The following is an 18,298-nucleotide window of genomic DNA, read 5'->3' on the forward strand; positions in this document are numbered from 1 at the left end:
CTAATGCGGAAAACTGAAAAAAATACTACCCAAGAATTGGTGTCATAAGTACAAGAGCTTCTAAAATACGATGCAAGTCTGAAACTAAAAAGACAAATCTAACATAAGGAAAATCCTGTCTGAATAGTGAATAATAGAATAAGTAAAAAATAGAGGGAGGTGTGGGCCACAGAACAGCCAAGCAGCTCACCACAACTCCAAGACACTCCAAACTCGAACTCACACTACTCCTCGAGATGTGCTCCAACTCGGAATCGAATCTGCACCACAAAGAGTGCAACAAGTGTAGTATGAGTACGAAACCACATGTACTCAATATGTCTCATTGACCGACAACAAAAAAGTAGTGACGGAAGTTTATATAAGAAAATGAATTCTTAAATTATACAAGTATATATATATATATACAATTACTATTTAAGTTTCATCAATAAAGGAAATCAACATCAAGTACTTTCCAAACACCAAACGAAACATATAATCAACAAGAATGAATGATGTGATGAAATGCAATGCAATATGATACCATGTAATGGTATGTCTCAGAATAGCAGTACTCACTCAACCGTATATACATGATACTCCTCGGAAATACATCGAGAGTTCATGACCCATGGGGGACTCGCGAGGTCCATATAACAACACGGACGATCTCCACGTGTCTGTGCGGACGATCTTAATGCACCATCATAATATCAAGCAATTTCCGCACGGACGGTCTCCAAGTGCCCAAATTACAATCTTAACATATTAACATCCCCAGCACGGACGATCTCCACGTGCCCATCTTATACTCAATCTCATGTCAATGCATGTATACAATATTATTTCAAAAATAAGTGGATGATGATGCATCTCACTCAATCAATATCGACATAATACACAATCACCTCAATTATCACAACTATATGGGTGTATTAAATAAAACACAATCACACAGAAATTTCAAGTCAATAATATATCAGCTAATGCACATATGCTTTGACAATTTTCAAATTACAACCCACATTCTATAGTAGTAACTTTCCGATTTATAACACTGGTATTCGTACAAATGCCCGTCACACCATTGATACGAGACTCTCATCTTTCGCCCTTAACCCTTTGTCTATTTTTATTTTTAATCTTTAATTAGGAAAAGGTCCTTCAACAAGTCTAAAAGTCTTAACATACCTCAAGTGTCGAGCTCGTGTCACGAATCCTCAAGATACTTCCTTCCCTTTTCGTTAAGTCTTGGAATGTTCACGATCTACCAATGATACAATATTCATAAGTAAGCGAGTTTGTAGACATTCAAATTATTATAGGTATATCATAGACCCTAAACTCACTCATATCTCTAATCAAACGCCAAATCTTGATATAATTTTATGCCAATTTGTCTATTTTCTAGCCAAGAATTTAACCTTAATTTCTTAAATACCCTAAAATTCAATGTTAGATGATATAATATATATCCTATAATTAATTACCTATATCAATATATCAAAAACTAGTAATTTAATTTTGTAAATGAATAAAATAAGAATAATTCCACCCATTAACGGTGCACAACATAAGTCGCAAGCCTGCAACATTACCCTTGTTTGTTTATTTTTTTTCCCTTCTAATTGTCATTCTGTAACAACTGACAATTTCCCAAATTGTTTGTCAAATGTCAATCATTGGCAATCATTGCCCAATGATTGGATCAATATTTTCCCCCATCATTCTTATACAAAAAATATTATAAGGGAGAAAAATTTGCAGATCAAATTCCAGATTTCACACTACGTCCGTATTTAAATTTCAACTTTATATAATTCTACGTGGGATAATTATTAGCGATTAGGAATTCATTAGACTATCACCTAATAACCACACTAACGTCCCTAGAAATCCCAATCCATGATAATAAATAAATTCTCAACTCACTATACATACCCATGAAAACAAAAAAAATACCCTTAATAAACAACATAAGAATATAATAATAACAATAATCTAATGCCCTTTGACCACCTACTTTAATATGCACAACTGAGAAAGAATGAAAATTTCTTGCGTTTACCTGAGCAATTCTTATTGTTTTTCCTCTCGTTCGTCGCTTACGGTAAGTTTCTGCCTCCACCCCTTTTATTTTCTGAACAAGAGTTTGTTAAACGTGAAACCCCACTTATCTATTATCTATATTATTTATTTAATAAAAATCTCATCAACTAGGCACTTGTAGTTATGAATAGTTAAAATACCCCCTTTAAATTTTTCAGAAAGAGTCAAAATAGTCCTAATTCTCAAAACAACCTAGCGGGTCGTTACATCACCTACCACTTAAACAAACGTTCGTCCTCGAACGGCAAATTAAAAGAGCTAACCTGAATGATCAAAAAGATGAGGATATTTACTCCTCATGTCCGACTCTGTCTCCCATGTTGTCTCCTCCACTGGACAATTCTTCCACTGAACCTTTACTGAAGCAATCTCCTTGGACCTTAGCTTCCAAATTTGCCTATCCAAAATGGTGACTGGCTCTTCCTCAAAAGTCAAATTCTGATCAAGTAACATTGTATTCCATTGAATCACATGATCACCACCCTGATGATACTTCTTAAGCATTGAAATATGAAATACAGGATGGACACTTGACAAACCAGGTGGCAAAGCCAACTGATACGCCACCTCACCAATACGCTCAATAATCTCAAAAGGACCAATATACCTTGGGCTCAACTTGCCCTTCTTTGCAAACCTCATCAAACCCTTCATGGGTGAAACCTTCAATAAAACCCTCTCTCCAACTATAAACTCTAAATCACGAATCTTTCGATCTGCATAACTCTTTTTCCTACTCTGAGCCATGAGAAGTCTATCTTGGATCAACTTGACCTTGTCTAAGGACTCCCTCAACAAATCTGTACCCCATGGTCTAACCTCAAATGCATCAAACCAGCCAATTGGAGATCGACATCTCCTACCATATAGAGCCTCAAATGGTGCCATCCCAATGCTCGAATAATAACTATTATTGTAAGCAAACTCCGCTAAAGGAAAGAATTGATCCCACTGACCATCAGTCTGAGGGTGAAAGGCTGTACTAAGATCCACCAGAGTGCCCAATTCTTTCTAAATAGACCGCCAGAAATGAGATGTAAATTGGGTGCCACGATCTGAAATAATAGATATAGGAACCCCATGCAACCGAACTATCTCCCGAATATAAATCTTGGCTAACCTTTTTGAGTTATAGGTAGTCTGAACTGGTACAAAGTGTGCAGACTTAGTCAGTCGATCCACAATGACCCATATAGCGTCGAACATACCCAAGGTGCGTGGCAATCCTACCACAAAATCCATAGCAATACGCTCCCACTTCCACTCAGGTATAGGCATCCTTTGTGTCACACCTCCAGGATTTTGGTGTTCATACTTCACTTGCTGACAATTTAAACAACGGAATACAAAATCTACTATGTCCTTCTTCATACGACACCACCAATAATGTTGTTTCAAGTCACGATACATCTTAGGAGCCCCCGGATGAACCGAGTACCCCGAACTATGGGCCTCCTCCATGATTAATCTAGTTAAATCACCTGTACGAGGAACACAGATACGACCATTAATCCTCAAAACTCCCTCATTATCAAGAATTACAGCCTTGGCTTCTCCTTTTAACACCTTGTATCTAATCTTACATAAATCACCATCATCAAACTGTTGAGCCCGAATCTGTTCCAACAAGGATGATCCAGCCTCCATATAAGCCAACACCTTACAACGTTCTGAACTATCAAGTCTCACAAAGCTATTGGCCAAGGATTGGACATCCCTAGCTAAAAGACGCTCGGCGACCTGTAACATGGCTAGACTACCCATACTTATCACCTTTCGACTCAAGGCATCTGCTACAACATTTGTCTTGCCTGGATGATAAAGAATAGTCATGTCGTAGTCCTTGAGCAACTCCAACCATCTCCGCTTCCTCAAATTCAGATCTCTCTGATTGAATATATATTGGAGGCTACGATGATCTGTGAACACCTCATAATGTACACCATAAAGATAATGCCTCCAAATTTTCAATGCAAACACAACAACCGCCAACTCTAAATCATGAATAGGATAATTCTTCTCATGAACCTTTAATTGTCTCGAAGCATAAGCTATCACTTTTCCCTTCTACATTAATACACAACCAAGAACAATCCGAGAAGCATCACAATATACAAAAAATCCTCTCCCTCCATGGATAGGGTCAAAATCGGAGCAGTAGTTAATAAAGTCTTGAGCTTTTGGAAACTAACCTCGCACTCGTCAGACCACTGAAAAGTCACTTCCTTCTGTGTCAATCTAGTTAATGGTGATGCAATAGATGAGAAACCCTTTACAAACCGTCTATAATAACCAGCAAGGCCTAAGAAACTCCGAATCTCAATAACTGAAGCAGGTTTGACCCAATCTCTAACTGCCTCGATCTTCTTAGGATCCACCATGATATCTTCTTTGGACACTATATGTCCTAATAATGCTACTGAACTAAGCCAAAACTCACACTTTGAAAACTTTGCATAAAGCTTCTTCTCCTTTAGAATCCCAAGCACGATCCTCAAATGATGTTCATGTTCCTCCTTGGTGCGTGAGTATATCAATATATCGTCTATGAAGACAATAACAAAGGAATCCCAATACGGTCTAAAAACTCCATTCATCAAGTCCATAAAAGATGCTTGGGCATTAGTCAATCCGAAAGACATCACTAAAAACTCGTAATGGCCATAACGTGTTCGAAAAGCCGTCTTAGGGATATCCTCCGCCCTAACCTTCAGCTGATGATAGCCAGATATCAAGTCAATTTTGGAGAAAACTGAAGCACCCTGCAACTGATCAAATAAATCATCAATACAAGGTATGAGATACTTATTTCTGACGGTTACCTTGTTCAACTGCCGATAGTCTATACACATACGCATAGATCCATCTTTCTTCTTCACAAATAACACTGGAGCTCCCCAAGGAGATACACTCGGTCTAATAAAACCTTTGCTCAACAAATCCTGTAATTGCTCCTTTAACTCTTTCAATTCAGCCGGTGCCATACGATAAGGAGGAATGGAAATAGGCCTAGTGCCTGGCTCCACATCAATACAAAAATCAATATCACAATCTGGTGGAAGATCTGGCAAATCGGTCGGAAATACTTCTGAAAATTCACTCACTACTGGAATAGACTCAAGCATAGGAGTCTCAAACTAGTATCTCGAATGTGGGCCAAGTAAGCCAAACATCCTCTCTGTACCAACTGACGAGCCTTAAGAAATGATATCACACCCTTAGAAGGGTGACTAAGAGAAACTCTCCATTCTACTATAGGAATTCCAGGCATAGCTAAAGTGATTGTCTTGGCTTGACAATTTAAAATTATGTGGTAAGAAGATAACCAATCTATACCGAGAATCACATCAAAATCTATCATATCTAAGACCTTTAAATCTGCATGAGTGTCATTCCCCATCAAGGTAATAGTACATAATCGATACACCCGATCTACAACTACAGAATCCCCGACAGGAGTAGAAACACGTATCGGCAAATCAAGAGACTCACATAATATATCTAGACTAGGAGCAAAATATGTGGACACATAAGAATAAGTAGATCCTGGATCAAATAATACAGTAGCTGATCGATGACAAACCGGAATAATACCTGTGATAACAGCAGCCTTAGCCTCTGACCTACCTGGAAAAGCATAACAGTGAGAACAACCTCCATCAGATTGTGAACCTCCACGACCGCCACCTCGACCAGAAGGAGAACCACCTTTACCTGAATGAGAATCACCTCTACCATTCTGTGCACTACCCTTAGCTGGAGGTTGTGCAGCCCTGGAAGTCGAAGCCTGAGAACCCTGATGTAAGCCACCACGTCTGGTCCTAGGGCAGTCTCTCACAAAGTGTCCCATATCACCACACTCAAAACAACCCCTACGAGACGCAGGCTGATTAGAGAAACCTGAATGACCAGAATGCCCTCCACGAACTACAAGTCTAGAAAATGAACCCTGTGAAGTATGCACCGAGCTCGAAGAGTTATGCCCAGCGTAACCCGCCTTGGACACTGGTATAGCAGCATGAATGGGTCTACTGGGCTTAGGGTGACAACCTCTTCCCAAGTAACCCCGACTCCTAGACGGAGCACCACCGTGATCACCTGAATAATGAGTCCTATTCTCTCTCGCTTCTCAAATCCCTCACGCCGAATCATCTCCAACTCCTTAGCAGCATCTACCACTTTCTGGAATGGAACACCAGAAGCAGCAACCTAAGAAACTCCTAGACGGATCCGAATAATCAACCCCTTAACAAACCTTCTCACTCTCTCAGCCTCTATGGGAAGTATCATTGAAGCATGCCTAGCCAAGGCATGAAATTTACCCTTATACTCTGCAACTAACATACCATTTCGCTGCAAACTCTCAAACTCGGCCCTCTTGCGCTCCCTCTCACTGCGTGGAACAAATTTGTATAGAAATACCTGAGTAAACTGAGTCCAGGATAGTGGATGGGATCCAGCTGGCCTACTACTAATATAATCCCTCCACCACTGCTTAGCAGAGCCATTCATCTGAAACGCTGTGTAGTCAACTCCATGGCTAGTCCAAGATTATGCAACCTCATATGATAAATTCATATGCATCCTCAGCTAAGTCACCAATATAAGTAGGAGGATTCATTAGTCTGAACCTCCCAAACATCTTTTGCTCATCAATATTCATAGAAAGGCCTGTTCACCAAATGAGATGTCATATCTGGAAACTCCATACTATCCAAACGAGGAGCTATAGCGGTAGCTGGCTGAGTCCTGGGAGTCTGAGAATCTGGAGCAACTATCGGATCTGGAGTTTGACCTCCAACGCGGGTCTTTGAGCCATCAGAAGTGACAGGCAAAGCTCCTGCCTGGGCCATCCCCTCTAGGATTCCTAACATACGAGCCAAGGTATCTTGAAGCACTGGGGGGACAACAGTACTAGGTGGAGCCTGAGCTGGCCCATCCCCCTCTACACGATCTTGTACATCCCCATGAATAACCTCTGCATCAGGGGATGCGGTCCTATCACGACTCTGGGTAGCTATTGGTACTTGACCATCCACAGGTGCTGCAATACGGCCCCTACCCCAGCCTCAAGCTCGTCCCCTACCTCTACCTCGGATAGTGTTCCCAAAAGCAGGCGCAGGAATAGGATCCTGACCACCACTTGCCGATGTACGATTCCTCGCCATCTGAGAGAGAATGAGATATCAAGATTAGAATTTGTACAAGTTCAAGTGTGCACGATAATGAATAAAACAACAGAATATTTCCTAAATGTCCTATAGCCTCTCGAAGATAGGTATGGACGTCTTCATACCGATCCGCAAGACTCTACTAGACATTGCTCTTGTACTCTTGAGACCGATGAACCTAGGGCTCTAATACCAAATTTGTCACGACCCAAAATCACGAGTTGTGATGGCATCTATGTTCCCAACCAATAGGTAAGCCAACCAACATATTTTAACAAACTTAACTAACTAATAAGTCAAACGACAACAATTTTCCAATCTCCAACACTAAGTTTTTTATAAGTACGAATGTGGAAAGCTAAAAAAAATACTACCCAAGAACTGGTGTCATAAGTACAAGAGCTTCTAAAATATGATGCAAGTCTGAAACTAAAAAGACAAATCTAACATAAGGGAAATCCTGTCTGAATAGTGAATAACAGAATAAGCAAAAGATAGAGGGAGGTGTGGGCCACGGAATAGCCAAGCAGCTCACCACAACTCCAAGACACTCCAAACTTGGACTCACACTGCTCCTCGAGATGTTCTCCCACTCGGAATCGAATATGCACCACAAAGAGTGCAAGAAGTGTAGTATGAGTACGAAGTCACGTGTACTCAATATGTCTCATTGACTGACAACGAAGAAGTAGTGACGGGAGTTTATATAAGAAAATAAATTCTTAAATTATACAAGTATATATATATATATATATATATATATATATATATATATATATATATATTACACTTACTATTTAAGTTTCATCAACAAAGGAAATCAACATCAAGTACTTTCCAAACACCAAAAGAAACATATAATCATCAAGAATGAATGATGTGATGAAATGCAATGCAATAAGATACCATGTAATGGTATGTCTCAGAATACCCAGTACTCACTCAACCGTATATACATGATACTACTCAGAAATACATCGAGAGTTCATGACCCATGGGGGACTCGCAAGGTCCATATACCGACACGGACGATCTCCACGTGTCTGTGCGGACGATCTTAACGCCCCATCATAATATCAAACAATTTCCGCAGGGACGGTCTCCACGTGCCCAAATTACAATCTTAACATCTTACCATCCCCACCACGGACGATCTCCACGTGCCCATCTTATACTCAATCTCATGTCAATGCATGTATACAATATTATTTCAAAAATAAGTGGATGATGATGTATCTCACTCAATCAATATCGACATAATACACAATCACCTCAATTATCACAACGATAGTGGTATAATAAATAAAACACAATCACACAGAAATTTCAAGTCAATAATATATCAGCTAATGCACATATGCTTTGGCAATATTCAAATTACAATCCACATTCTATAGTAGTAACTTTCCATTTTATAACACCGGTACTCGTACCAATGCCAGTCACACCATTGATACGAGACCCCTATCTTTCGCCCTTACCCCTTTGTCTATTTTCATTTTTAATCTTTAATTAGGAAAAGGTCCTTCAACAAGTCTAAAAGTCTTAACATACCTCAAGTGTCGAGCTCGTGTCACGAATCCTCAAGATAGTTCCTTCCCTTTTCGATAAGTTTTGGAATGTTCATGATCTACCAACGATGCAATATTCATAAGTAAGCGAGTTTGTGGATATTCAAATTATTATAGGTATATCATAGACCCTAAAATCACTCATATCTCTAATCAAACGCCAAATCTTGATATAATTTATATGCCAATTTGTCAAATTTCAAGCCAAGAATTTAACCTTAATTTCTTAAATACCCTAAAATTCAATGTTAGATTATATAATATATATACAATAGTTAATTACCTATCTCAATATATCAAAAACTTGTAAATTAATTTTGTAAATTAATAAAATAAGAATAATTTCACATATTAACGGTGCACAACATAAGTCGCAAGCCTGCAACATTACCCTTGTTTGTTTATATTTTTTCCCCCTCCTAATTGTCATTCTGTAACAAGTGACAATTTTCCAAATTGTTTGTCAAATGTCAATCATTGGCAATCATTGCCCAATGATTGGCTCAATCTTTTTCCCCCACCATTCTTATACAAAAAATATTATAAAGGAGAAAAATTTACAGATCAATTTCCAGATTTCACAGTATGTCCGGATTCCAATTTCAACTTTATATAATACTACATGGGATAACCATTAGCGATTTGGAATTCATTAGACTATCACCTAATAACCACACTAACGTCCCTAGAAATCCCAATCCGTGATGATAAATAAATTCTCAACTCGCTATTCACTGCATCTTACCCATGAAAACAAAAAAACACCCTTAATAAACAACATAAGAATATAATAATAACAACAATCTAATGCCTTCTGATAACCTACTTTAATATGCAGAATTGAGAAAGAATGAAAATTGCTTGCATTTACCTGAGCAATTCTTATTGTTTTTCCTCTCATTCGTCGCTTACGGTAAGTTTCTGCCTCCACCCCTTTTATTTTCTGAACAAGAGTTTGTTAACCGTGAAACCCCACTAATCTATTATCTATATTACTTATTTAATAAGAGTTTCATCAACTAGGTACTTGTAGTTATCAATAGTTAAAATACCCCCTTTAATTTTTTAAGAAAGAGTGAAAATAGTCCTAATTCTCAAAACGACCTAGCGGGTCATTACAGAAATATAACTTGGTATATCTATGTACTCTCGCATGAGATAGGTTCAACAAGGATGACATATGCATCTTTGAAATTCTTCAGGCTATAAAAAGCAGAACATAAATCCGCTTCATGCAACTTTCTGTATCTAAGAACTGCGATTACATGACTACATGGTATTTCATAATGTTGAAATCTCTCTCCATTTGAAAATCGACATATTTATCTGTTTCACAACATTAAAATAAAAATTAGTACACCATACTACATATTAATTGCAAAATAATGTATACACCATTCTCACACACTTATTATACCTTTCAAAAAGATATACCATATCAAATTATTTTGAAAAGCTAGCTCATACACATAAAAACATAAATTCATATCCATTTCATACACAATTAATATACATTTCATCCTCACATGTCATATCTACATTTTTTTACAAACAGAATATCTACAAAAAATAAATAAAAATTTCATACACATATTGAAAATATTTCATACAGAATTTACCTTCGTTTACCAAATAGTAACATATATTAAAAATATACTAAATATTTACATAATACATAATTCATTCACAAACAAAATATCTACAAAAAATAAATACAAATTTCATACACATATTGAAAACATTTCATACAGAATTTACATTCGTTTATCAAACAGTAACATATATTCAAAATATACTAAATACTACCATGAGACATAATTCACATACAATTCATACACAATTATTAAAAAAAAACATCATGTCACACACAGAAAATTTCTATTCACAACAAACTTCGTACTTTAAAAAAAATAACAAATCGGAATCTTCAATTTTACTATAACTTAAACATATATATAGTTATGTGCTTTTTTTGAAATATGGTTTATATTATAAAAATGTTTCATACAAAACTCGCAATATTATGTATATTGATTAAAAACAACCAAACACAAACCAACAAAATATAACAAATACCAACCAGATGAATTCCATCTTACACCATGTTTAATTAATATATATAAAATATTGTCCATCATAACAAATCATGTTTTTCAACAGCAAAATATATTCAATCAATACAAATAAAAGAAATGAAATCTGCTAAAAGAATTAAGGGAAACGCGAGAAAAAGAAACAGATTTTACAATGATATCAATTTGTTAAAATGTTTAAGGAAATAAATCACAACTTAATTTGATTTTCAACTAAATTGAGTGTTTTAAGGTAACTAGATATAATCAGATTTTTTTAAATTTCCTTAAAATGTGCTAATCAGTCATCTTTCTATTAAATGTATTCAATTTAAATAAAAAAAACATGCTATTTTCCATTTCAAAATTGGTCTATTTTTTATTAATTATTTTAAATTACTTTAAATTTAAATTTTATTTTTAATAATATGCTATAACTTGCTATATTAAATGTTATACATTAAAAGACAAATTTTAATGTTATAGATTGAGAATATTATTATAAAATATGCTATATACCTAATTTTTACTTTAAAATTTACTTAATAATTAAGGAAAATTAAGTTAACCAGTCAAAAAACCCAACTTATTTAGTGATAATATCCATACTTTAATAATATTAGCAAGCATGTCAAAAATGCTATTATTTTAAAAATAAATAATTATTCTGACATTATTGATATTTTCTATCTCATTGTTTACACCTTTTTCTCTCTCTCATAGATTATACATTTCAAATTTTTCTATATTTATGTATTGGATAGATATTAATGAATTTTCTCTCTCTTTTATTAAAATTATTATCAATTTCTCTCTCTATGTTTATTACTAATCAACTCCTCAATTTCCCAGATTTATTATCTTTTTTCTTACGCTTGGATTTTCACTTTCTCTTTCTAACCTTCTTCAAAATTAATTTCTTCACAGATTTCCGAATTTTCTTATTATCTTTATTGATAATCAACTCCTCAACTTTCCAGATTTACGCTTGAATTTTCACTTTCTCTCTCGAACCTTCTTCGAAATCAATTTCTTCACAGATTACCAAAATTTCCTATTAGCTTTATTAATAATCAACTCCTCACCTTCCCAGATTTACGCTTGGATTTTCACTTTCTCTCTCTAACCTTCTTCAAAATCAATTTCTTCACAGATTTCCGAATTTTTCTATTTTATATCATTCTCAATTAATTTCGTTTCAAGGTTTGATTTGGAGATTCACATTGATTTGGTTATTATGTTCTTCATATTCCTTATTGATTTATTTACTGATTTTAGTGTCTTTTTAATTATTTTTATTTTGTTGTTGTTCTTAAATCATTTTCAGGATTTCATAATACAAAATTCTCTCTTCAATGGACGCTTTCAAGAGAGTTACTAGATGTTTGGACAAAATAATCAAAGTTCTTCTGAGTTCTCATTGTTTATTTTTTTCACTCAAGAAATAAACAACAATGAAGGTTCCGCTTCTAAATCTAAGGAGGATATACGACGGGAAAACGTGCCTGAACCTGTCGAGGTGCAAAATTCCACACAAATTCATAACCAGGAAGTTGAAGAAGACCAATCTTTTGGAGAAGAGGTATTTTTTTTGCATGTGCTGTGTATTGCATGTTTAGTTTAATTTGTTTATTTATTTTTAAGATTCAAAAAAATACATGTTACAATGAGTTTGGAAGTGTATATAAAATTATTAGTCTGTTATAGTTACTATGTATTTTTGTATTGGGAAATTTTTAAATGTCATATATTTATTGTATTTTCTGTTCTGTTTTTTTTTTGTGTGTGTTAGTTGTCAATGTAATACATTTTATGAGTTTTATTGTGTATTTACTATTATCGTATACATTTGTAAGTGTATATGGAATTTTCATCTTGTTATAGTTATTTTTTTTGTATGTTCATAGTTTTAATGTTTTTTGTATTCACTATTATAGTTAGCATGTATTTTTGTATTTAATATGTTTATTGTATTTTGTGTTCTATTTTTTTGGTCAATGTAACACATTTTATAATTTTGATTGTGTATTTACTATTATCGAATAGATTACTATTATCGAATAGATTGTTTTTGTATTTTATAGTTTTAATATTTTTTGTATTCATAGATTTGGAAGTGTATATTGAATTTTGTTGATGTTTAAGTCTGTATGTATTTTTGTATTTCATAGTTTTATTGTATTTTTGTATCCATAGATTTGAAATTATATATTGTATTCTATATTATGTCAGTATATATCCATAAATTCATTTTGTATTCTGTTTTTGTTTTGTGATAGTTATGTCAATGTACCACAGTTAATATTTATTTTTGTATTTTATAGTTTTAATATTTTTTGTATTCATAAATTTGGAAGTATATAATGAATTTTGATGTTGTTTTAGTCAGTATGTATTTTTATATTTCATAGGTATATTGTATTTTTGTATATATAGAGTTGGAATTGTATATTATATTTATTATATCTAATATAGTTTGTATTCTTTTGTTTTTTTTGTGATAGTTATGTCAATGTACCACATATTAGTAACCATATGTGTTTTTTTTGGTATGTTATTGTAACTGTGTTGATGTTTTATTTATTATCATGTTTTTTGTTGTGTTATTTTAGTATTATTTCATTGTTTTGAATTCAACATGCCAGGGGACTTCTTATGCTTGTAAAAAAATTACAAAAAATGCACCCCACATTCACTGTATAGTAAACCACGACATAAAATCCAAGTTGACTGACAAGCTTACACCGGAGCAGTATAAATATTTTTGTGAGAGTACGTGTTTTGGTCAGTATATGAAAATCAGAAAATAGGGCAAGGTCAAAATTCACAGATGCTGTATGTCACTAGAAGTAGAAGCTAGTAGTAATCAGTCTCTTGTAATCAAAGTCAATGGAGAAATTTTAAAGTTAACAATTAGGACGTTTGCACTCATTACTGGATTAAACTGTGTTGGTGTTGTAGAGGATTTCAAGTTTAACATAGAAGAACCTTACCGACTTATTGTTCAGTACTTTGGTGGTAATGAGATCATACGTAGATCTGATTTGTTCGATAAGTTCAATGGTAAAGTTTGGATTGACAATGATGATGATGCGATTAAGTTTGCAATATTATATTTCATTCATATGTTTGTGTATTCTGGCGAGAAGAGATCATTGCGATTTCCTAGAATTCACTTTGATTTGGTTGAAAGTGGTCGGTATATGCATTATCCTTAGGGTAGAAAAACATTTGAGTGGTTGCTACAAAATATCAACAAGGTTTTGACTACTGATGGTCAATATTATAGAATATGTTGTATGCCTGTTGTACTTCAAATATGGATATACGAGTGCATGGGTAAGCGTCAGACGAATTTTGCACGAAAAATCAGTGATCGTAACCCTTGTATTCTAAACTAGCAAACAGTAGGAGCAAAACCCCGATTCAAAATATTGATGAAATACATATTCAATGATGGTAATAGAGAGGTATTGTGTATAATTCAAGAAATTGTACCCTCGTAATTGTATTAATTCGACGTATACTTTTTACTATGTTAATTATTCTTTTTACTATCGTGTTCAGATTAAATGAAAGAATGTTGTCCCTTCTTTGATGAAAATTGCTGTTCTACAATTGCCTCCTGAAGGTGTTGAAAAATCAACCGAAGGTGTTCAAACAGAGCCACATCATGATATTGATGAACAAACACTTTCTGGACAGAATTCAGGTGACGATTTCGTCAAACCACCTCCACCTTCAATGAAGGTTACAGGTAAAAGAAAAAAGGGGCAATCAGTATCACCTGCTAAAAGGGTAAGAAAAAAGGACTCAAATATCGCTATTCAAATGAAATGGAACGAACAGATTGATCCAGTAGCGAAACGGAATGTGAAAAAAGCTGCGCTTCCAAAAGTTGTGCGGAAGAAACAAAAATTGTGTTCTAAGAAGACAATCGTTCGCACTTATGTGCCAACAAAGGATTCTCAAATACCATCTGTAAGTGTGTCTCATGAACAAATTATGAGGAAAGAACTCTCCGAGTTACGAAAGGAGGTATATACTGTTTATACTTATGTTTTTTTACAATATATTTATTCAAATTATTGCAATCTGTAAAATTTACACATATTGTAACTGTTTCAGGTTAGAGAAGAGTTCAAAGACATACGAAAGTTGATAAATGATAATTTTAATATAATTATGTATACTTTGAAGGTGAAACAATATGCTCAATTGTTGTGTTTACAATTATTTTTATTCTTTTTATTTTTGTGAATATTCTGTTGTAATTTAATATTTTCAGGACAACAAAAACAATGACATTGTTGGTCAAGGATCACAACCTTTTACAAGTCCAATTTTATCAGAAAATTAAAATCAGGTAGACACAACTCATTTTGAAAATAATAGTTTATTCTGTTTGTATTTTGTATGCTGTAATATATTTATTATTAGTATTAATTTTTTTCTATATTTGTAAGTAGTTTATTTCTTTATCCATAGTGATTAAATATATGTTGATTGTTTTTGTATTCAATATATTTTCAGAACAACATAAACAATCATAATGCTGCTTAAGGACCACAACATTTTACAAGTCCAGTTGTATCAGAAAATCAAAATCAGGTAGAGACAACTCATTTTGAAAATAAAGATTATTATTTTTGTATTCTATTTTTCTTAATACGTTTATGTTTAATATTAATTTTTATTTTATATGTCGTTAATACTATATTTCATTATAACTATTTTTTATCTATATGTTGATTATTTTTGTATCAAATATCTACATGGATTGAAGAGACTTTTTGATGATGAGAAAACGGAGTGTGATGAAAGCTCAAATGATGGCAGCAAGGAAGTTTTTCAAGTATGTTCATTATAAATTTTGTATTTTTTATATGGTTTATCGATATTTTTTTTATTCAATCTCTTTTTTTGAATGATCATTCAACTTTTGACAATTCAAATATGGGAGACATACCCGATATTGTTGGGGTGCTAATAAACAAGTATGTTTGTTAACTCGGCATACTTATATAGTGCAGTTGAAAATATTTTTATTATTATTTATAATTAACATTTTTATATTTTAAAGGTTGATTGTGACAATTTCCCTGTGCGTAATATGATCACTGTAGATGCTGGTTTTAGTTCGTCTAAATCAATAATTTCAAATGTATGTTTTCTACTTATCTAAACTAATTAGTTTTATTGTTATTAGTATAATTTGCATTTGAATAATGTTATTTTTTTTATTAACTACAGATACCTCAACCATCATTTGTATTTGACAAATCCGAAAAATAAGGGCGCTTGTTTTTGAAGGACAACACGATTTTCCAGATTAAGATGATAATGATGAAGAGGATCAATTCATATTTCCCTACCCCTATTCAGTCTATTGTTTCCATGGAAGGGTAACAACAATCAGAGTTTTAGTTGGATGATTCTCTCATGCCAAGTCTTAGTGACATAAAAAGTATTTGTGTTACTGAGAATACAATTAATGCAAAACAGAGCATCATTACGCACACTCAAATCACAAGCAATGACAACTCAAATATGCAAAAACAAGCTATCATGGAGAGTCAGAAAAAAATAAGTCCTATTCACACACCATTACCTGAGCATAGGATTAGACGTCCAGGCCCTTTTAATACATTCGCATATAAGACATCGTTCGGCTCATCTGCAGGTATAAATACATAACAAACTTTAATGTCTTTTAAATATGATTTATATATATTTATTCTAATTTTTGTATATGGTATGTTATTTTTTAATTTAATATTGACATTAGGTACTTCATTGGTGCGACCAATTATTTTTGAACTGAAACACCCATTCATCTTTGATTTTATTTTTGGCAATCATGATATCATTATGTGGGATGCACAGTGGTCATTGATTCACGAAGGTCTTCTTGCAAAACATAAGAGCAAGTAAGTATTTAATACACATAATAATATTAAAAAAATTTGTATTTGTATTATGCATTCTCAATTTTTTAGTATATGATCTGTTTTTTTAGTATTCATGATTATCATTTTGAGGTTGTTTTGAATAATCAGTTATTAATTTAAATAGTTTTATGTTACTATATTCTAAATATGTTAGTGTATTTTCAATTAATCAACTGATTGAATGCTAATGTACGTTATATTATAAATTGATTGAAACAACTCATATATTGTTTGTGAATCTTTTTTAAATTCTGTATTGTAATAACATTATAGATCTTGATTTTTTGTTAAAAGTTACTCTAAATTCTGGTGCATATTTTCACAAATACATTAGATACCTATATAATTTCTGTGTTTTATCACACAGTTGTATTATTATTATTATGTTGTATTGAATATGAAATTTTAGCAAATTGTATACCTTTTATTTTTTGTGTATTGTTTAAATGTCATGATCAGGACCGATACAAGAAGGATAAAGCACACATTCCAGTCCCATTTGACTTTGGTGTTGATATTGTAGATAATTAAAATTTGTTCTACAATTTGTACTCAAAAGAACAATTGTTGAATGATTGGGTAAGTAACAACTGTAGTTATTTAGTTATTCTTTGTTGTTTTATTGTTATCTAATGATTTTTTTATTGTTCAGCATATCAATGTTATCTTCTATTATTTGAGAAAGAAACCCAAGTATGATGTTGATAGCAGATATAAATACACAACTGTGGATTGTGTGTTTACGTCCAAAATTTCATCAACTTGGAAGAAGTATGAAGATTTAGATTGTGATGTCTGCTACGTTGATGAAGAGCATTTTATAGGTGATTACATTAGAGAGTATGAAGTTCATGTCGGTATTCCATGGCATTTGGTGGATCACGTATTTATCTCTGTAAATATAAAGGAAAACTTTCACTGGGCATTGGCGGTACTCTCTCTTAATTATAGACGTGTATACGTCTATGATTCTTACAGAGTGGCAGGTCATGATGCAGCAATCTGGAAAGAGGTTACCAAGTTGGATCAACTCTTTCCACTTAAGTTAATTACGTATGATTATTACAAGAACAGAGGTTTAGATAGAGCTTGTAAGTTATATTAATTTTAATTCAGTATTTCATATTGATTTGTAATTGAATTTTAATTTTGTATTCTCATGTTTTATTCAGGGATTGTGGTATCTATATGCTTGCTTTTGCCGAGTGACTGTCTTATGGTCAAGGAAATCCAAGTAGTACATTTGACGTAATGTTTTTAAGGTCAAGATATGCTTCACTTCTTTGGAATTATGCTCAGAAAAAGCAAGACAACGGAGCCATTAGTGACACTGAGGCACCCCCAAGGCATACCATGCCTCAATCTGTTCGTGTTGTGTCTGCTCCAATTGAAATACACTAGTTGTGCGTTTGTTGAAGATACTTCTTCGTATTTTAAAACTA

General features: G+C 33.5%; 1 protein-coding gene across 1 annotated transcript; it reads right to left on the reverse strand.

Moving 5' to 3' along the window:
* Positions 1-219: 219 nt before the first annotated feature.
* On the reverse strand, positions 220-2,745 carry LOC138341732 (uncharacterized). The gene is made up of 2 exons (XM_069293373.1): positions 2,355-2,745; positions 220-260 (listed from the first exon to the last, which is right to left on the reverse strand). Exons 1-2 carry the CDS (start codon positions 2,743-2,745, stop codon positions 220-222), a joined length of 432 nt encoding a protein of 143 aa, XP_069149474.1.
* Between the last annotated feature and the right edge of the window lie 15,553 nt (positions 2,746-18,298).

This window comes from Solanum lycopersicum, chromosome 1 (genome assembly GCF_036512215.1).
Source record: "Solanum lycopersicum chromosome 1, SLM_r2.1".
Taxonomy (NCBI): domain Eukaryota; kingdom Viridiplantae; phylum Streptophyta; class Magnoliopsida; order Solanales; family Solanaceae; genus Solanum; species Solanum lycopersicum.